The sequence below is a fragment of the Marmota flaviventris genome, chromosome 18 (assembly GCF_047511675.1).
Source record: "Marmota flaviventris isolate mMarFla1 chromosome 18, mMarFla1.hap1, whole genome shotgun sequence".
Lineage (NCBI taxonomy): Eukaryota > Metazoa > Chordata > Mammalia > Rodentia > Sciuridae > Marmota > Marmota flaviventris.
This window is the reverse complement of record NC_092515.1, coordinates 45,388,878-45,410,980: the sequence shown is the minus strand read 5'-3', so window position 1 is coordinate 45,410,980 and position 22,103 is coordinate 45,388,878. Positions and strand designations below refer to the sequence as shown.

The window sequence follows — 22,103 nt, the reverse complement described above, 5'->3', positions numbered from 1 at the left end:
GTGTGGCTACTGGGAGGAGGGGATAGATGGGGTTGTAGAGAAGGAGAGGGGTGGAAGGGACTCAGGCACAGTGGGGTGAGGAGGAAGGTGGGCATGCATTGGGAATTACTGAGTGTGTCTAACAGGAGAGGACCCATGGCGGAGTGGATGGACGAATAGCTATGTGAATGAGTGGATCAACCCTGGTTCTTGGATGGGCATGTGTGGGCACCACAGGAAGATCCTATCACACCTAGCACACCCCTCCCTTGCTGACAAGGAAACTAGAACTCTGTGTGCTTGTCCTCAGCCCCCATTAGCTCCTGGATCTTCTGAGGCAGGGTCTTCGTCCAGAACTGCAGCCTGTGTGCCTTCAGGGCCTGGCCCACAGCAGGCTGGATGTCCAGCTGCAGGTACTCCTGGTCCTGGTCGAACAGTGGCCAGTGGGGTAGGCCTTCTCCGTTGGGGTTCCTGTGCACATACCCTCCCAGCAAGGCAGGGCGAGGGTCAGTCTGAGCTCTGTTGAACTCAGACCTGACCTTCAACCCCAATTATGGACAGGGTAGCCAGCCACGCACACAGGGGTGTTGAGAATGGGGAGAGGTGTCCTGATGTAGGAAAGTAATGACCTCTCACTAGTGTCATTTCACAAAGGGCACAGCAACCTAGACTGTGTTGCCCTTTCCTGTGAGAGGCTGGCTCCAATGGTAGCCCAACACTATGGCTTACCCTCTGGACCACTGTGAGAAGAGACCAGTGACCTGTACCCAAAAAGCATCCTCTTTTAGTGTGGGTCTTCCCGTTGGGTAGGGGGCTAGGATGTGATGGAGGAAGACACTCAATAGCTAATGGGGTCACCTCAGATAAGGGGAGCAGTGGAGGGCTCTTTCTCCTGGGAGGCTGTAGTGTTCAGGTTTTCTCACCCATTTCGAGCAAAGTTGGCCCAGTACTTCATCATCCTCCTTTTCAGCAGCTCCTCCTCCTCAGTGAGCTCAACTGTGGGAGGAAGAAGCAAGGCTCCAGGTCCTGGCCAACCCCATCCAGCTGTCCACTCCTGTGCCACACTCACCACCTCAGCCCCAGGCTTGTGTCCCTTCCCTATCACAACAGTCCTGGGGCCAGGATCTCTGCTTCCCCAACCTGCCTTTACTCCTCCCAGCCTTTAACTGAATCAACACTGGGCTCCTCTTTGGCCTAGAAATTTCCTTATTTTACACTGTAAAGTCATTTAAGAAATGATTTGGCTTTTACCCAACCCCTTCTTCTCCTAGGCTAGACACTATGTTTGCTGTGTGAACAGGTAGAAAGGAGCATAGATTGAACTGGGAAAGGTCTAATCCTGGAATGACCTGTTGAGTTGTAAGATGGTAGACACTGGATCCCATGTTCTATCTTACTCCAGTTCCTCATTGTTCCTCATGAGAGTGACTGCCACCCTGTACCCATGAGAATGCTCCTGTGGAACAAGGAGAACTCACCTCTGATGCCATTGATGTAGGATCCAAAGACAAAGATGCACTCATCACCATGGTCAGCCTTCACGTGTGGAGGCCTCAGGTCCTTAATGAAGCTGGGCGGATGCTGGAACTCATAGAAATAGACAGGAGCATGGGAACCTGGAAGGTGGACAGGATGTGTCACTCTTGGTGACAAGATTGCTAGGTGCAAAGCTGGCTTGAATCTTCACAGTGGCTTGGAAGCCCAGAAAAGATCAGAGGCAGTTAGAAGGATCTTTGTTAAGTCATGTCTTGGACTTCCTGGCTGTATGGTGACAGGCAAGTCCTTCAGTGACACTACCTTATTTCCCTCCTCTGTAAAATGTGTGTGATGTCTATGTCTCACTCTAGCCATAAGGATTTACTGAGATGAGGGCCTTCAGGTACCTGGGAACAGGGTCTGGATAAAGACATGTGTCAGGACCTCACACCAGACCCCTCCTGGGACCCACAGCTCTGAGCTGTCTCCTAGGAAGCCAGGATTCAGGTTCAGATACACTCACTCTGATAATGTGCTACTTGGAGTGCAGGCATCACAAACATGAAGTCTGCCATCATCTCCTGGAACTGGAGTCGGAGGGTGTGGGGGTCCTCGTTGTCTCCCATGTACTCCTCCATCAATAGGTCAGCACATTCAGCAGGCAACTTCATCTAGTCCAGGGGATCAGGGAGAGGCAGGTTAGGCAATCTCTGGGGCAGGGAGTCAGGAGCTACAAGGCAGGGATTGGTGTTTGGGATGTGTCAGGGAATAGGGCAATGGTGTCATTGCGGCTCCACTCACAAATTTACATAGATCAACTTTTGTTCCTGTGCATTACTGAAAAGGAAGAGTGTCTTTCTGCACTCTTGCCTGGACCAGGACCCCAGGAGTCTCACCGTCTGTAATGATATTCTCTGCAGAACAGCTCGCATGGTCTCTCTGTCTATGTCGTTCTGCATTTCAGGGGGGCCCAAGTACTGTGTGGTGAAAAGATAGTCTAGAGTTGGGGGTGAGATGCCCAGGAGGTACGAAGTCCAAACCCACTCCCACCTGACACTATCATGGGGGTTTGAAGAAAGGACTCACCATGGGAAGGAGCCAGCCGTACTCATCACTGGTGAAACCCATGATGCTCGGAACAGGTTGAAAATCAGCAGAGGCCAGAAGCTCCTGGGGGTGCCTGGGTAGGAAGGCCCCATCCACCACAGCAGGAATGATCTTGAAGGGCTAAGGGGGCATTCGAATTCCATGATTATGGGAAGCAAAGTCTCTTTTCTAATGACACCTGAGTTACCTCCAACGCATCCTACTCATCCCATGATTCTCACACCAACATTCAGAGATTCTACACCTGGTTTAGCATATTTTTATCTCAATTCCCATCCAGAGCTATGAGGATACAATAAGACCAAGCCTTGGAAATGACATCATTGTTCCACAGTAGAAGTCACTGTACTTTCCTTACACCATGAACCCTGTCTCCTCACTAACGTCCATTCAGCCCTACCTTGGTAATAGCCAGCATTTCCTGTTCACTCTTGCCCCGCAGGCAGCTCACCAGGGCCTCTGACTCTACTTGCCCACAGGCAGACAGGTTGGCCACCATCTGTAAAGGAACCAAAAAGAGGCTGAATTATCCCTCCAGACAGGGAAGGGGTTGCTGCCTAAGGTCTCAGCTGTGTGCAGGTTACCCATAATTCTCAAAGGGAGCCATGTGTGTATTCCAGCAAGTATGAAATCCTTCCACCTTTCCTGAAGCTCAGGTGTCAGCCAGAGGAGCCATCACACCTGCTTACATGGGTCTTCTGAGGAGGAGGCTCCAAGGTGTACCTTTGCAGACCCTAGAGCAAAATCAACAACTTGAGGCAGAGATGTGTGGATTCTGACCTTTGAGCCCCTCAGAAACACTGGGGTGGTGGCCAGTTCTGGAGACACCTGCATGGTCTTTGTTTTTATGGAATAGACAGAGTGGCAGAGGCTCTGAAGTTGAAGGGTGAGGCAGCAGATTTGCCCTTGAGTAGTAAAGGATACTCACTGTGGAGACATCTTTAGATGAGCTGGTGATGAGGTCAGGCAGCAGGGCCACCCCACTCTGCATGATGGCACCATGGAAGAGTCCTTGGGACATTGGTGACACCACAAGCGAGGACACACTAGTGCCACCTGCAGACACGCCAAAAATGGTGACCTGATCAGGGTTGCCTCCAAAGTCAGCGATATTCTGCTGGACCCAGCGTAGGGCGGCCACTTGGTCCAGGTAGCCCCAGTTGCCAGTGGCATGCTGGTCTCCAGTGCTGAGAAATGGAAAGGATGATGATCAATGGATGGTCCTCTGTCTACTCAGCCTCCGTTGACCATCCCTGTCCCAGGCTCACCTGAAGAAGCCCAGAACTCCCAAGCGGTACTGGATAGTGACCACCAGTACATTTTCAATGGCTGCCAGAATAGAACAATCAAGCATGGAACCTGAGCCCATCACCAAGCCACCACCATGGATCCAGACCATCACCTGGGAAATCATGAGATATACCATGTGGTAGCCACCTTGCCCAATCCCATCCTGGCTGAACCCCTAGTCTGAACACCACCTTGGCTGTGTAGTTACCCACACAGAACTCTAGTAGGACTTCATGACCTATGGCACTCATCACAGAATAATTTCAATTTGGAAGATCAGGCCTCCCATACTTTGGGGTAGAATCACCAATTAGAACCCGGATCTATTTCTCTCAGAACTACTCTGAAAGGAAAAGAAAAGTAATGTTTCTGTGATTACCCCACTTGAACATTAACTTAAAGAGTCATCTAATCTCTGGCCCCCAAATTAATCGATGGTCATTGAATGTAGTGACTGCAAAATTGCAGATTTGGGCACCTGAATGAATCTCCTGGATACAAGCTGGTGAGTTGATCAGTGGGTCAGAACATTTGGCCTCTGAGAGCATCCAGGGCTCTTTGACTCCATGCCTAGGTCAGCTACCTGCCTGCATAAGAGGCCTTCTAGGAGCTGATAGTGAGAAACTTTTCATGGTAGTTCACTCCACAGGGGTGGCCATCTGAACCTGTGTCTTCCAGTGTCATTGATATTGTTATGTAGTACTTGGGGTCAATCCCAGGCCTTCATAGCATTGTGCTAGCTCTCTACCTTGAACCATGTCCCAAGACCACTTCTAATGTTCTCCCAAAAATGTTCTCCCACCCTTCACCTGACCATGACTTAACACTCACAGGCAGGTTAGAGCCCTCACGGGCATGTGCAGGCGCGTAGATGCTGAGGTACAGGCAGTCCTCTGACATGGGGATGGGAGGCAAGTTTTTCCTCCCTAGGTTCAGAGTCTCTAGATTCATTGCATCTGCATTTTGCAGACACCTGGTGACAATGGAATACAGTTACTCCAGGGGCTGAGCAGTGGTCAATTCAGACCTCAGGTCCTGACTCCATCCCAGACAACCTCACTCCCTGCCTTAACTGATGCCTTGCCTCACATGATCCTTCTTTCATGTCATTTCCCACTGAGTTCCAGGCCACAGGCTCGGGGAAGCAGGGATGATCCCAGACCCCCAGGGAAACTCAGGCTGCATGTGTTGACATTCACTTCTTATCCCTGTCCCCATTCAGGCCTGGAACAGCATAGGTGTCCCCACACAGCTGGTGCCTGAGTGGATGGAGGTTAGTTCTCACAGAAGGGTAATGGGGCATCCCACAGCCCAACTCGAGACTCTCAGAAAACCTCACCCCTCCACTGAGTCTCCAGCTGTAAGCACACGCCCCTTTCCCTTGGCCCTGTGGGTAGGGTCCGCAAGGAGCCACCACTGTTGCCCTCCTCAGGGATCTGCAGCATCGACTGCTGGAGTCAAGGTCTTTTATAGGTTCAGAGAGCCAAGCCGACCCTCTCCCAGACTCATCTCCTCTGGTGGGAGAGAACCCCTGGAGTAAGCCAAATCCAGGGACATGTGTTTCTGCTCTTGTGTTCAGCATCTGGAGCTAATGCCTGTTGGGTTCCAAGCCCTGAGGCAGGGGCCTGGCAGGTTTACTCCTGCATTAGAAAAATGAATGTGGGAATTGCCCCAATGCAGAGGGATATATTTCTATACATTTGTTCATTTAGGGCCTGGGTTTCAAAGCCTGTGCATTAGGTTGCTAAAAACACATTAGCACTGGTCTACAGCCCCAGGCCTTGCAGTACAGTGTAGATAAAGAAGCCACAGTAGCCTGGCCCAGGACTCCGAGTACCCACCCTCACCCCAGTCCTGAGGTTCCCCAGACCCTAGGAGAACTTACATGGCCGGGTGGGAGGTCCCATCCCTCACACCACTCCAAGGTTCAGGGGGCTCAGGGGCTGCAAAGCGCAGTGGTCCTACAGGTGGCTTGGCAAAGGGAATTCCCAGGAAGGTGTGGACCCCCACATCGGTTTCCTTCATGTGGACAAGGTTGCCCCTCACCTGCCCGGTGTGGGTGGTTCGAATAGGGCTGAATGAGTCCTGGCCTGTGGGCAGAGATGCACTTCAGGCTCAGGTCTGCCCACTCAGCTGCTGACCTGCAGCACCCTGGCCTGGTTAGCCCTCCTCAGCTCCAACCTGATCTGTCAACCTTCACTTCAGAATCTTTCTGCCCATCCGTAATTCCTATCCCCACCACCACTATCACTCGACAAGGTCACAGCCTATCTCTCCAGGCTCACCAGGCCTCTGTGACTTGCCACCATCGTTTAGCCCTAGCAACTTCCAGCAGAATGTCTTTTGGGCTGATGGGGCAAGAATGTCCACTGCACTAACTGTGCCAGGTCATGTCACGCACTAGGAGGACTGTGGGAATGGAACTAAAGATTTCTATCCTTAAGTATCTCATACTTGATGGGACAAGAAATGACATAAAGAAGCATCATTCATGTAAGGAGATACGAACAGTGGGAGGAGAGCTGTGAGTTCAGGCCATAAAACTCTTGTCCCTCCTGGGGTTGGGGATCAGGGCAAGGAGGCAATGAAAAGTCAAGCTAGATATATCTGGCTTGTCCAAGTCATGATATTTGTTAAAAGTTGATGGTGGGCATATTGGGTTTAACTCTTCTCTCTCCCCAGAATAGGTCCACACTTGGGTGCTGGGCAGCCCTCAGAATGCCCCAGTCCTCTCTCTGTGCTTCAGGGTGCAGCGAGTTAGGCAGTCAGGCCCACAGTCCTCCTGCTATTGTTGACATCTCCACAGCTCCCACATCACTGGGGCCTTCCCTCCCCCAGGCTCCAGTTCTCACTCTAGAGTTTGGCAGATGTGAGCTGGTTTCCATAAGAAAATGTTAAAACTTCAAACCTCCTCCTCTCTCCCACGAGATGCGCTAGGATCTGATGTTTGATGCTACCTGGTACAGGATAGGCCAGGGCAGCATCCAGTCACAGGACCAGAGAAGGAAATTGGCCAGCATCCCTCCAAGTCCAAAGACACACTCTTGTCCCTACCAACATGCTCTCTCCACTCAAGGCCGTGCCAGAAGGATCTTGGTCCATGTAACTCATGTGGCCACTGCCACTAATGCCTGATATTAGTTACTACAAAGGACAAAGCCTGATAAATATTCCTGGTCACAGTCTAGTGACATTATGTAGCTGCTTCCTTGAGGATAAGCCCTGCATGAAACAGCAGGAGGAATCTACTCATGTATATATGGAGTGGTATGAAGTGTCCTCATGTCCAGATGTGGAAAAGGTCACACCAGAAATGATGGGTTTGTGACCATTTAGGTGAGAGACAAAGATGAGTAGTGTGTAAGACCTGGACTTTATTCAAGACCTAGATGGGCCTGTGGAGGAGCCAGGACTTGGTGGACAGAAGACTGTGGGACTCAATTCTATACCCACTCATGACTCAGTTTTTTTTTTTTTTTTTATATGTGAGGTAAAGAAAAATGACTGTTGAAAATAGAATCTTTCAGTGAAACTAGAAAAATCATCCTCTTGAGAAAGTTCTGGTTCTCTATAAGACGCCAGGTAAGAGAGGAAGCCTGTCAGCGATGATCCAAGGGGAACAGGTGAGCATGGATTCCTCTGTGCAGATTAGATTAGGAAACTTGGGTCTATGTCCAATGCCCACACTAGGAGCCTTTGGGGTGGGAGGGATCCAGAGCTGCTAACACTCCATGGGCATGGTACTTTCCTGCCAACACCTTCTGATAAGGGCCTAGAGAATTCTAGCAGGTGCAGAGCACATCGCCTTTGTCCTAGAACAATCCAAGCCATGCCAGTTCAGGTTCACCAGTGACGGGAACCCAGCAGTCATTCAGATCAGCGTTGAGAAGTGGTACCAGGGGATTCTGTATCCCCCAGGGCCAGTAAACTTGCCTGTGGCCCCTACGGAAGGTGCCAGCACTTCTCAGTCCAAGGGGTCAAAACACTCAGAGCCAAATGTAACCAGCAAGCTCTTATATCGCTGTTATTATCCAAGGGTGAGTAGTAGCTACAGCCACAGCCACACACAGGAGGGAAAGGTCCCTGTCCCTGTTCCTTTGCCAGGAGGCTTCTGACTTGCCCATTCCCTGTATTCCATTCCCACAGTCTTCTGCCCACCCAGTCCTGGGATCTTCCACAGGCCCATCTAGGTCTTAATTTGGATCCAGGTCTTACACACAACTCATCTTTGTCTCTCACCTAAATGCTCACAAACCCATCAGAATCCCCTCACACTAGCTCACTCCTCCATGGGGGTGTCCTTGAGCAGGTCTGACCCTCTCTGGCTCACCCTCCAGTCCCTCATCCCCTTCATCTGTCCCCTCTACCAACTCCCCCACCCTGGTGCCTTCCCTCCAGGCTCAGGCTCTGTCTCTGTGCAATTTGGCAGATCCAACCTGGTGTCTACCACCCTCCCCATGGCAGCCTCACCCTGGCCCTGGATGAGGAGCATCAGGAGCCCATAGGCCACGAGGATGAGCCAAGCAGGAAGTCGATGCAGGCACATGGTCAACTCCCAGGGCTGCTTCTGTATTCTCTAGGCTTCACCTGGAACTGCAGAGAAGTATTCTGCCCAGGAGGACTTTGAACCTGACACTGAGAAGGTGGGGAAATAGGTGGTGCCCTGCAAGGTGTGTGCTGCAGGAGAGTCACTCTGAACTCTCAGAGGTCATGGAGCCAGTATGCAGCGGGCAGGGCCCTACCCCTCTTCTTCCCTTGGCCGCCTTCCTACACTCTGCAGACCCTCTGAGATCCAGGACCCTTCTCCTCACAACCTAGAGTCACTAATTCTCTGTCCTTGCAGTCACAGACCCATGAGGATGTTGGGGAGGAGAGCAGGGAGCAGAGAGCTGGATGTAACTGGAGGAACCTGGAGGGCTTCACTGGGGGGAGCAGAATGAAGATTTCCAGAGATGGACAAATACAGGTGACCTTGATGGAGTGAGGGGAACTGCTTGCACAGTGGCAGGGAGGTGTGACTGTGACCTTCAAAGCTGACTGGGTGCCCTTCAATTGTCCCTAATCATTTATACACCATCATCTGAGAACATCTGAGGGCCTCTCCCTTCTTATTCTGGCCCTAAAATGAAGGCATTTTTGTAGATACCCCATCAACACATAACCAAGGTCCCTTCTACAGTCACTTATCCACTGGAAAGATGTGAAATGAATGCCTGCCTGTCCAGGGAACTCCCAGAGATTAGGTGCCTCTGAGAGATTCTAAATAATTCTGATCCCTGTATGGGTGAATGGAAGCCAGTGTGGGTTAGGAGACCTGCTCAACCTGACTTCCCTGATGAAGGGGTGTGGGGCTCAACTTCAGGCAGCCTAGAGGTTCCCCTGCAAACCATACTTTGCTAGATTCTCCCCACCCCCCATAGGCTCTTACAGCTCAGTTTTCTGTCCTTCTCAGCCACTTTGGGGAGCAATCAGTTTTATCCAGATGTCAGGAGACAGCATGCTGAGAGCACTGCTTCTCCTTGACCTCCACCCAATCCACAAGGCTGCTGTGGATTCACTTCCTCTGCAGTATTTTCTGCTCCCAGCCATCTCCCAGCCCCTGCCTGGGCAGAAGCTTACTCTGCCCAGAGTCTCCTGATCGAATTCATACCTGGGCTTGGTCCTCCTCCCAGTTAAGTCCAGGTATAAGCACTTTTGTGTCGAATGGACAACATAGTGCTTCCTCCTAATCTGGAGTCTGCTAGGGTGAAGGCCCACATGTGCTCTGCCATTTATGGCACCATCTTACAGAGGCCTTGGCTTTGACAAAGACCAAGATAATAGAAATAATGAGAAACGAAGAAGAGTCTCAGCAGCGTATCTCTGTATGTGTTTGTATATATTATATCTTATACATATATAGAGATGAGAGAGAGAGAGAGAGAGAGAGAATGGAAGATGGAAACAGAGTCTAAAAGTCAAAACAAACATCTGCAATGAGATCCCCCAACAGATCCTTTAAATACAATTTGATCTAAGACCATCAGACCAAGTGTTGAAGAGGATATGGAGCAAATGATACCCTCAGTTGCTTAGGGATGCAAACTGACAGAGTCCTTTTGGAGAAGAGTTTGTTATTTCCCTTAAAAGTTCCACACACACTTGCCATATGACTCAGCAATTCTCCTCTCAGGTCTCTCCTCAACAGAAATGACAGCATGGGTCCATATAAATAATTTCTGACAATGTCCCTAAGAGCTTCATTAGAATTAGTCAAAAAATGGAAGTCACTCAGATGTATATCAACTGGTCAATGAATACATTGTGTTGTGTGCCTACAAGGAATGCCACTCCCCAGGAAAAGGAATCTGAGATCTGCCTGGATTTCAAAAATAGGATGTGAAGTGACAGAGGCATTGCGAAAAGTGTCCATTTGCATCATATTTGGGGCAAGGACAACTAGAGGAACCCAAGCAATTAGGTGACTGCCTTAGAGCAGGATTCAGGGCAAGGAAGGACTACAAAGGGCATGAGGAAGTTTAGGAAGTGAAAGAAACTGGTAAAACTTGTGGTGGTGGTGTTTGCTTATCTTACATATTACCTCAGAGTGAGTAAATTGTACACCCAAGAGATTAATTTAATTATATATAAATTATTCCACACTGGGCTGTGAATGGATGTAGCTCAGTGGTATAGTGCTTGCCTAGCAGGCCAAGGAGGTAGGTGTAGTCCCTATCACTGTACACACTCACACACCACTAAAGCAATTTAAAAAGCTATTAAAAATCTACAAAATATCATGGAAACCCCTTTGTATAATAAAGTGTGCTTTTGCAGAACTAAAACATAGAGGCATGTTCACAGGAACTGAGTAAATGCTATAAAGATGCACCCATCAGTCTTTACCAAAAGGAAAGTCTTTCCTGTGCTAGATCCCTCCAGGCTTAATGTTAACCTTGTCTGTGCCCTGGCGGCCCAGATGACAAAACGGAATTTTCATCTTTTGCATGAAATTCATGAAGGTCTTGGTTTGGGCTTCAATGTAGTGAATGGAAACAAGGGGGGCCATCTCCTTTGTGAAAATTGGTGCCCTAGGAGGGCATGTCAGTCAGAGGTTGGGGAGTGGGGGGCTCCCAAGGTCTTTGGGATGAGAAATCCAGCTTCTGAATGTCTGAGAGAAAAAGATTTGAGGGAACCCAGAGGCACATTGAGCATTATTTGCTACCTTTGTACAATGAGAAAAGATGAGAGGGGTTTTATAGGAGGGGCCAGAGAAGCTTAGGGAGAGCAATGAGGGGAGAAGGAAAATCAATGATGTGGATGCCATAGTGAGTGGGGGATGGTCAGGAGGCTGCAGGGGGAATTCTGCAAGGCAGAAGGACACCTTACTGGAGGGAGAGGTTATCAGGGAACCAGGGACAAAAATCTCTTCTCTGGACCTCCTGAGCCTCCGAGGCCTCTTCCAGGACACACCACACAGAGAAGCATCTTCTTGCTATATGACTCAGTGTTATAGTCATGTCAGTGTGGGGCTCATAGTGTCTGCAGATTTACAGAGAATAAGAGCCAACTTCAGGAGACAGGACCCTGAGGATGCCCCTTGGCTCTCCTGGACATACTCAGCTGGCCCAGGCTTTATAATCAATGGAAAAAACCCAGTCCTGCTTCCCACAAGGGTGGGGATGGAAATAGATGGGAAAGTGGTTGTTTTAAATAGGCAGACATTTTCCAGTAGTTTGCAATTTTGGTTTCTGAATCTTGGGTTGTAGGTGCTAGGGTCTCAAAACTTGTGTTCACCCAATTCACACATTGAAATCTAATCTCCAATATGATGGTTTTAGAAGTTAGGTTCATAGCTGGGCATGGTGGGCCATGATTGAAATCCCAGTGGCTCTGGAGGCTCAGACAGGAGGATGGGGAATACAAAGCCAGCAATGTTGAGGTGCTAAGCAACTCAGTGAGACTCTGTCTTGAAATAAAAATAAATAAATAAAAATACAAAATAGGACTGGGGATGTGGCTCAGTGGTTGAGTGCCCCTGAGTTCAATCCCAGGTACCAAAAGAAAAAGAGTTAGGATGAATATGAAACCACTGGTTATTGTGATGAGTTCTTCTTCCTCCAATGTTTAAGTCTGAACACTAGAGAAGTGCCAAGGCAAGCCTATAAAGGAAGTTTTATTCAAAAAGTAGTAATACAGACTTCTCCTGGGAGAAAGAAGGGGGCCATAGCTGGTGGTATCCTGATATCCCAAGACGGAGAGCATCCTGCACCTTTTAGACATTTTAGACTTTCTCTGTTTTCCTGCTCTCTTCCCCCTTATCTCTTCCTTCCTGATGAGGCCCAGGAGATGCTGTGGAATGGCCAAAAGGGGAGAAACCGGTGGGCTGCAAGGGACAAGGTGGAGTGTTGGGGCAGGAAGGAAGCTGCAGCCCAGGGGACCTTAATTAGCAGCTCCCTATCTGTTCAGGGGGTGCTTCATGAACCACCTTCTAGGAGGGGCAGTATAGGCAGGGAATCCTGGTAATCAAATGCTCAGGAGGCATTACCATTCCAGTCTCCCAGGAGTGATCTCCAAGTTTCTGGACTCCAACTGGCCTCCATTTTCTTCATTGACTCTATTACCTATCTACATTGACTGCCTGTCTTTAATTCTGGCTTCAACATGGTCATGGGAGGCATTGTTTGTCCCTTATACCACGTAATGACTCAGTGAGAAGGTGCCGTCCATGAGTGAAAAAGCCAAAAGCAAGCTCTCCACAGACTCCCAATCTGGTAACACCTTACTTTCTTCCTTTTTCTTTCTTTTTTCAGGACTGAGGTTTGAACCCAGGAGAACTTTACTACTGAATTACATCTCTAGTTCTATTCATTCTTAATTTTGAGCCAGTATTGGCATGAGATCAATATTGGCATCATATCTGCCATTTTAGGTTGGGAACCATTTGATTCAGGGACTCCCAGGCTTTGATTTGAATGTGCCTGCTAAAAGGTTCACCCCACCCCAGCCCATGATGCAACCCCTAAGCATGCTTGTTGCTGCTGTCCCAGGAAGGAGAGCCTTGTCAGTTTGTTCCATGCTACTGACAATAAATCTCTTGCGAGGGATTCTGGTGTGTGGTGTGGTCCTTGGACTTTGCGTGAACCTCATGAGTGTCCTTTCAGTGGTGCCATGACTTGGATTGGCTCTCCTATTGATCTTCCTCTCCCTTTGGGGACCTGAGCTGCTTTGGGATCCTATCCTGGGTCTTAGGACACCCTCACCACACACATTCCATTTCACTGAGCGCTCGATTTCTCATCCACCACCAGCTGATTCTGGTAAGTTCCCCTGCCTTTAGTCAATTCAAAGGAACTGCGGGTCCAGAGAAGTGACCATGGAACATCCGGTGCTCCTAGGCTTCCCTTTGGTCTGGGACACCCCCAACTATGGCTTCCAGAGCTGTGGTTGGTCCCTACCATCAACTGGATCCATAGGCTCAGAAGTTCTCACCCCTAGCAAACGATCTTTCTCTGGGTCTTGGTTACTCTTTGGGCTCAAAGCCCTGGTGCCAGGCACTGAGAACCCCTACGGGCCTCAGCCCCAGCTGCTACCCTGAGGTCAGCTCTTCCTCATTCAATATGGGAAGACACAGAGGGATGCCTCTGCTCCTCCCTAGGAACTCTCTCTCTCTCTCTCTGTCTTGCGATGGGTGCAGGCACCTCTGCCATCCCCTGGACACCCTTGGGTTGCCTTTTAGCAAATTTAGACTCCCTCCACCTTACCCCTGACTTAAAAGAACAGAAACTAATTTGTTTCTGGAACTAAATTTGGCCCCTCTATACCTTAAACAATGATTCCAAATGGCCACTTAACGGCACTCTAGAGCCCAACATTTTTGATGAAACTTTTTAAATTTTGGGAGCGCTCTGGGAAATGCAAAGATATCCCCCATGCTCAGGCCTTGTCTTTCCTTCTTTCCAAACTGTCCCTCTGCTCTTCCTGTTCTCTGGCCCAGGTTCTGCTGGCTCTTAAACTCTCTCTTCTCTACCTCAGGACCCTCCTTAACCCCAGACTTTGACCCTGCTGAGGAACCCCCTCCCTACCATTCTGCCCTGACTCCTCTGGGACCTCCCTCACCTACTTTCTGTCCACCTGTTACTCCTTCTTGCTCAGCGCCCTCTACCCAGCCTGCACCTTTGCTTCCTTTTGTGAAGTAGCAGGGTCAGAGGGAGTTGTCCAGGTACATGTCCCTTTGTCCCTTAGTGACCTCTCCCCAATGGAAAGGAGGCTAGGGTCTTTCACCTCCAGTCCCTCAGGATACAGTAAAGAATTCCAGTACCTAACCCAATCTCAGAGGATCTAACTTTCCATGATCCTATCCAACTGTCTCCTACCACTGAAAACAAGGTTACTGAAAATTTAAATTATCCCAACACGTTTGATTCTATATACTTGAATATTGTATTTTCATGAAATGGTAAACAAATGAGATTCTCTATTCAAATAGGTCCGAAAGTTTTAACTGTGTTTCAATTAGAGTACTTAAAATAACATAAAGTATTTATTTTCATTAAAATGGAATAATTTGTCTAAATTCAGATATTTACAAGGATTATTTTAAAAAGTGAATATGCTACAGGGACACTGCTACATCGATGTTCATAGCAGCACAATTCACAATAGCAAGACTGTGGAACCAACATAGATGCCCTTCAATAGACGAATGGATAAAAAAAATGTGGCATTTATACACAATGGAGTATTACTCTGCATTAAAAAAATGACAAAATCATAGAATTTGCAGGGAAATGGATGGCATTAGAGCAGATTATGCTAAGTGAAGCTAGCCAATCCCTAAAAAACAAATGCCAAATGTCTTCTTTGATATAAGGAGACTAACTAAAAACAGAGTAGGGACGAAGAGCAAGAGAAGAAGATTAACATTAAACAGGGATGATAAACAGGGATGAGAGGTGGGAGGGAAAGGGAGAGAGAAGGGAAATTGCATGGAAATGGAAGGAGACCCTCAGGGTTATACAAAATAACATACAAGAGGAAGTGAGGGGAAAGGGAAAAATAATACAAGGGGGAGAAATGAATTACAGTAGGGGGGTAGAGAGAGAAGAGGGGAGGGGAGGGGAGGGGAGGGGAAGGGGATAGTAGAGGATAGGAAAGGCAGCAGAATACAACAGACACTAGTATGGCAATATGTAAATCAATGGAAGTGTAACTGATGTGATTCTGCAATCTGTATACGGGGTAAAAATGGGAGTTCATAACCCACTTGAATCAAAGTGTGAAATATGATATATCAAGAACTATGTAATGTTTTGAACAACCAACAATAAAAATTTTAAAAAAAGAGTTTGTTTAAAGATGGGAAAGAGAAATTAGAAGGTTTTAGGTATGGAACCATATTTAATAGAAGGAAAAGAAAATGTTTCTGGATAAGAAAGTCTTTATGTGATGAAATAAATAAGAGGGTTTAACTAAGTGATAAAAAGATCTGTATAAGTTGGATATATATATATATATATATATATATATATATATATATATATATAAAAGAATCACTCAAAGCTACTGAAGGTTTTTTCCTAAGGTCAAATATTAATGCACTGAGATAAACCAAAGTTTAATCTACATGTTAAAATGACAAGGATTTTTTAAAACATTAATTTACACATAACATTGTGTTTATAAAATTTACTTTTTAGAATAAATAACTTGAAAGAATTTAGGTAAATACAACTGATAAACAACAACTATTACAAAGTCTAAGTTTTCTTTAAAAACTAAATTTGGTTAATATAAAAACATCAATATAATTATGGTGATATTCCTCTTCTTTGTATATTAAATATGTACTTATCTTCCAGGTAAACAAGTCTTTAAGGTAGAAGGTTTAAAAGAACATTATGTCAAGCTGGTGTTCTCCAAACTAAAGTTTTATGGTAATTTTAGATTCATAAGAATAACAAATTTTATTGGGGATTTATTTATATCATTTAATGTTCTACAACTGGACCTGTTATCAATAAGATATATAAAGCTTTATGTTACTTTTTACACTGGGATACAATCTAAATGTATTTTTGAGTTAATGAGAGCCTAATCTATTTAAAGGTTAATATTGTAAAACTCAAAAGCATTTTGCTGCTTTTCCCAAAAAATGTTAAAAACTCTCAGCCTTTCTTTAATTTGTGTTTTAAATGTAATATCATATTGTGTTAACTAACATTCATATGAACTTTTAAAAAAGACAATATATGTAATCTTTGTCAAATGGTATTTAAGAAAGAGGCAAAAATCAGCTTCAGAGCTAGAACACTTCACCCAAGTTTTATGAGGAGCCCCACCTTACCTGAGATAAGGCTCTGCCTCCTGCCTTACAGTGTATCAGAATAACTCCAAAGTAGGCCAAACTTCAGCTCATTGAAAGTTATGTTCAAAAGGTGGATTTTTGTTGTTAAGATTACTAGGATCTCAAATAGGGGATATATATATAGATATATAGATATATATAGATATAGATGTAGATATATAGATATATTGCTCAGCCAAAATTCAAGATAGTTATTACACAAACTAATTATGTTTTTACTTGTTAACTTTATTTTTTATTTTCCTTATAAACTGTATAAATGTTGTCTGTTAATGTTTTGCAGAGGTGTTACTTCAAGAACACACAACCTGGGCTTAATTTAAGATAATAAGTCATCACCTATAGGACAGATAGGATAATACTAACTCTGGCTTAATAAAATGGGTAAGTGACTGTAAGGTTATAGAGATTAAAGTTAAAAACCAGTACTCTTAATTTAAGACTGGTGAGACTGACTTGCTGGATGATTAAGATCAAAACTTAAAAATTAATGTTAAATTAACAGGGCCAAGGATATCAATACTTGGCTCTTGCCCTCTGAGTCAGTCTGAATTTAGGATCAGGGAACTTCTCCAAAGAGCTTTGCAGCTCTGGGCCACACAACCTCCTGATCAGGGAGATTAATGAGACCACTGGAGAATGAAAAGCCAATCAGTGCACTCTCTATGAAGAGGAGGGTCATTGGAGAAGGGAGAATGTCCCTGAGGTTTCCAAGGAAAGCCACATGGTCAGCAACACCTGGACCCATCCTAGTGCAAAGAGCACTAGCAGAGCTGAGACCTGCTCTCAAGTTTCCCTACGAGTGACCCCTGTGGGAACTCAGCTGACTCCTTACAATAGATAGAAACAAAGTCAGTTTTGAGCAGCTTGACCTTAAACACCTAGCAAAAACAGTTGAACCCAAATAGAGCCATTCCTGGGCATTAAAAAGAAAGGAAATAATAGTTAAATGTAAGTTAATCCCCAAGAATATGTAAGACTGGAGGCTACAAAAGAGAGATTCTTGGGCAAGAATGCCTGATAAAGATCAAGAGAAACTGCCAAAGCCAGAAGTTTTTAGTTAGTATAAAAACCTACAGATATTCCTAACCTAAACATGTAGGCTTGATGTTTGCTAGTATGATTATCCAGCCCTAAGTAACAAAATAGATATTTTACAAAATCAGATGACATTAAATAGCTTAACTATATCTTGAGAGGATGGACATCTGCGACATTAATAGTTAAATGTTGTGTTTATATTCCTGATAATTCTGGCTCTGTTAAAGTTTTATATTCTCAAGTAAAGTCCTTGTCCTCTCCACCCCCGTTATGGAGACAAGTTCTCAGCCCTCAGACCTCCTGGGAAGAGATCATTGGCTTCTCTCATTTAATAGCAGGTCTTCTAGGACTAAACAGCTCCTTGGTAAGTCCGTGCTCATATGAGGCCTTGGACAAATGGGCTATTCAATTTGTTTCTCTACAAGCCACCTAGGATTATAGCAGGCCTAGCCAAAGGAAGGGCAGGAATAACCACATCCATTTCCCACTTTCATCAGCTCTCCAATCAGCTGATAGGGGATATCCAACACGTAGCCTAGTCTATAGTAACTCTCCAAAATCAACTGGACTCCTTAGCCTCTGTGGTCCTACAAAACTGCTATAGACTAGGACCTATTAACAACAGAGAAAGGAGGCCTCTGCCTATACCTACAGAAGGAGTGTTGTTCTATGTCCACCAGTCAGGGGTAGGAAGAACAAGAGAAAAACAACTACAAGAGCAGCTAGAAAAGAGGAAACAGCAAGTAGGCCAAAAGTGGCCTTGGGGAATGTGAAGTCAAGTGTGGCCTTGTCTTCTCCCCCTCGAAGGACACCTATTAGTCCTCTTTCTGTTTCTCCTACTAGGACCATGCCTGTTAAATAGAAGTTCCTGCAAGAGCACATAGACAAATTCATCAACTAGTTGGTCAATCAAATACTTCTCCTTCAAGAATACCAGCCCCTGACTCCCAAGACAGAGACCTATGACTCGTGGTCAATTGTTCCAACTCCAGAGACTCTGCCCCACCTAAAACCCACCCTGACCCACTTCATAGGAATGAGATTCTTTGTCCCTAACCAGCAGGTAGAAGCTACAGAAGAAAGACCATCACCCTCTGCAACCCTGTATCTATAAAAACAAAAAGGGAAGATTATTGGTATGAGATCAATATTGGCATCAGATCTACCATTTTAGGTTGAGTGCCATTTTTATTTAGGGACTCCTAAGTTTTGATTTAGGAGCCGTTTTACTCAGGGCCTCCCAGGTTTCAATTTAGGAGCCATTTTATCTAGGGACTCCCAGGCTGCGATTCTGAACGTGCCTGCTCAAAGGGTAACCCCACCCCAGCCCATGATGCAACCCGTAACCATGCTTGCTGCTGCTCTCCTAGGAAGGACAGCCTTGTCAGTTTGCTGCATGCTACTGAAAATAAATCTCTCGCGTGGGATTCCAGTGTGTGGTGTGGTCCTTGGACTTCGCAAGTGTCCTTTCAGAGAGGTTTCTTGCTTTGTACTTGTGATCCTCCTTCTTCAGACTCCTGAGTTGCTGGGATTACAGGTGTGCGTCACCATGCCAGGCTGGGCATCTTGACTTGGAAATAACCTTGTAAACTCTGAATAATTTTCTGTGGTTTGTAACCTACCCACTTTGTGTTGCTATTTGTTACAGAAGTCTGAATGTACCAAGATACTAGGGCTTTAGTAAACAGATTTCTAGTCTGGTCTGTTTAGTGGTCAATGTCAGAGATGAGAATACATGGGACTTGCTGAGAAGTAGATGTGGGATTTTGACACTCAGGTGTGGGCAACATTCTCAAAGCATAGCCCTACTTTGAAGAATGTCTAGGTGCTTGGAGGAGAGAAGACAGAAAGTACTGGGAGGCGAGGTGAGAAAGGGAGGAATATACTCAGGCCCGGTTGGGAGTATATTCAGGCCCAATGGAGGACAGAGGGCATCCACTGGGTTTACCCATCCACAGCTTCCTGGGGGGATTTACTGAGTGTGTCTAATGAGAAAGGACCCATGGCAGCCTGGGCAATGACCATCATGAGGTGAGTTCTTCATTAGTGTTGGCTGAATGGACAAATGAAGAGTGGACGAATAGCTATGTGAATGAGAGGGCCAACCCTGGCTCCAGGGTGGGTAAGAGAGGACAACACAGACCCCACCTGCACGCAGCCCTTCCCTTCCTCCCTAAACAGGGACCTAGAGCTCTGGGTGCTTGTCCTCAATCCCCTTTAGTTCTTGGATCTTCTGAGTAAGGGTCTTGGTCCAGAACTGTAATCTGTAGGCCTTCAGTGCCTGGCCCACAGCAGGCTGGATGTCCAGCTGCAGATACAATTGGTCAGTGGCCAGTGGGGCAGGCCCTACCTTTGGGATTCCTGTGCACATGCCCTTCCAGCAGTGTGGGTTGAGGGTCACTCTGAATCCTGCTAAGCTCAGACTTACCCTAACCCTTAACTTTACCTACCCCATTTGGGCAGGCCTGGTGGCCAGGTGGGCAGGGGCTTTGAGAATGGTAACATTTCCTGATATAGGAAAGCAATGTGTGACTCTACTTTGTATAGAACCAGAGATATGAAAAACTGTGCTCTATATGTGTCATATGAATTGTAATACACTCTGCTGCCATATGTAACAAATTAGGAAAATACATAAATAAATAAATAAATTTTTAAAATAAAATAAAAATAAAAAGGATTGGGGATGTGGCTCAGTGGTGCAGTGCCCTTGGTTTAAATCCCCTGTAAAACAACCACAAAAGAAGTTGAAAAAGGGAAAAGAAAGGAAAGTGCTGTACTATTGTAAATGGAGAATTGTCAGTAATCCTGGTGGGAGTTCGGAAGGACAAAGAGACTAGGAAGGAGCTAGAACATCCTAGAGATTGGGTAAGTGGTCATATTCAGAATGCTGATAGCAATGTGCTTAGTAAAGGCCATCCTAAGGAGGCTTCAGAAGGAAGTGGGAGCCATCTGTGTAAATTAGAAAAAAGGATCCCTTTGATCACTGCAAACACTTGGCTACTCTGTATTCATGCCTAAAGACGTCATGGAAGGCCAAATATAAGATTGAAGACCTAGAGGATTCAGAGAACAACATTTCTAAGCAAAATATAGAAGGAGTTGTGTGGCTATTTTTAGTCATTTTCAGTGAGATTTACAATGATACTTGACAAAGGAAAGCATACCATAAAACACTGGGAATGCACAGTCTGCCCACCTAAAGAGCAAAATGGGAGACTGGGTGAGAATATAGAGGATGGGAAAGAGATTACTGTGGGTGGGAAGGAGCCAGGCTCTCTGCTTCAAAACCATGGGAGAGAAGGCCTGAGGCCTACACATAATCTTCCAGGTGCCCTTCCATCAAGAGCCCAGAAGACCATGGAAGGAGCCCCAGCATTGTCTCAGGATTCTTCTCCTTGTGTTCTAGCAAAATGCTCTGGGTCTGTCCAACCATGGTTCACGAAAGCCCAGGCATGACTCATGATGCTGCTCCAAAGGGAGCAAGCAACAGACCTTTGTGATGCCCAAGTGGAGCTATTTTGCAGGTACAGAGAAGCCAAGGGCTCTGCTGTCACAACAGCCTCCCTTTGGGTTTCAAAGGAAAGTTCTGGAGGCCCTGCTGTTGGAGTGCAGTCACTGCAAAGATTCTTCACCAGAATGCCTAGTGAGGCCATGAGAGGGGGACCACTGCTCTTGAGACCCCAGAAATGTCGAGCCACTGGCAGTGTGCAATGCCAGCCTAGGAAAGCCACAGGCCATGGCAAGAGGCCCAAGAGAGCTGCCATGTGGGCTGAAAGCAGCATCACCCCAGGAGCAAGGCTGTTCAAGGCCCTGGGGACCAGTACCCTGCCCTGTGTCTAGGAGGCTGGACTTGGAGTTTGGGGATCTAGTGTCTTCTAGTGTTTTCAGACTTGCTGAGGGTCTGGGAGTCCTTTCTACTTGCTATTCCTCCTTTTTGCCACAGAACTGTCTGCCCCGTGCCTGTTTCAAGGCTGTATCCTGAAACCATGTACTTGTTGGAAGTCATTTGCCTTGAGTTTCAGATGGGACTTGGGACTTTGCACTTTGGAGTCATGCTGGAGAGGCTTCAGCCTTTGAGGACTATAGGCATGGAATGAATGCATTGTGCGTTGAAAGAAGGATGTGAACCTTGAGGGGCGGGGGCAGAATAGTATGGTTGGATGTGGTCTGCCCCTCAAAGATCCCTGTCATGGATGACTGGTCCCCAGTTTGGTGGTACCTTTCAGAAGTAGGACCTAGTGATGGGCTCAGGACTGCCCTGTGAAGTGATTAATGCTAGTCTTTCAGAGTAGATTAGCTCTCACAGGAGTGGATTAATTCCTTTGAGGTGAGTGTGAGTTTTTCTAAAAAAACAAGTCTGGGGCTGGAGTTGTGGCTCAGTGGTAGAGTGCTTGCCCAGCATGTGTGAGGCACTGGGTTCAATTCTCAGCACCACATATGAACAAACAAATAAATAAAGGTCCATCAATATCCAATAAAAACATCATTAAAAAAGCAATTCTGCCTCTTCTCTGTCTATTGCTTCCTCTTTTGCCATGTGATCTGTCTCCCAAAAAAAGTCATACGATGTCATGCCATTGCCGTATTATGACATAGCTGAACGACGTTAACCAAGACCAAACCAGAGAGGGTCACCTCGGCAGAGGGAAATAAATTTATTTTCTTTATACATCACCTGGGGTCAGATCAGTTCAATTGTTTTCACACCCCAAATCGAACTAAGATATGTTCCAAGTCAAAAGGCACACAATGTCTGTAATCCCAGGGACTCAGGAGGCTGAGGCCAGCCTCAGCAAATTAGCAAACCCTAAGCAACTTAGTGAGATGCTGTATCAAAATACAATGAAAAAGGATGGGGCAC

General features: G+C 46.4%; 1 protein-coding gene across 1 annotated transcript; it reads right to left on the bottom strand.

Moving 5' to 3' along the window:
- Window positions 1–263: 263 nt before the first annotated feature.
- On the bottom strand, window positions 264–8,398 carry LOC139702657 (cocaine esterase-like). Its single transcript, XM_071604199.1, has 12 exons — window positions 8,323–8,398; window positions 5,738–5,942; window positions 4,684–4,825; window positions 3,831–3,964; window positions 3,491–3,749; window positions 2,963–3,061; window positions 2,542–2,682; window positions 2,352–2,432; window positions 1,979–2,126; window positions 1,458–1,595; window positions 903–975; window positions 264–450 (listed from the first exon to the last, which is right to left on the bottom strand). Exons 1-12 carry the CDS (start codon window positions 8,396–8,398, stop codon window positions 264–266), a joined length of 1,683 nt encoding a protein of 560 aa, XP_071460300.1.
- Window positions 8,399–22,103: the final 13,705 nt, after the last annotated feature.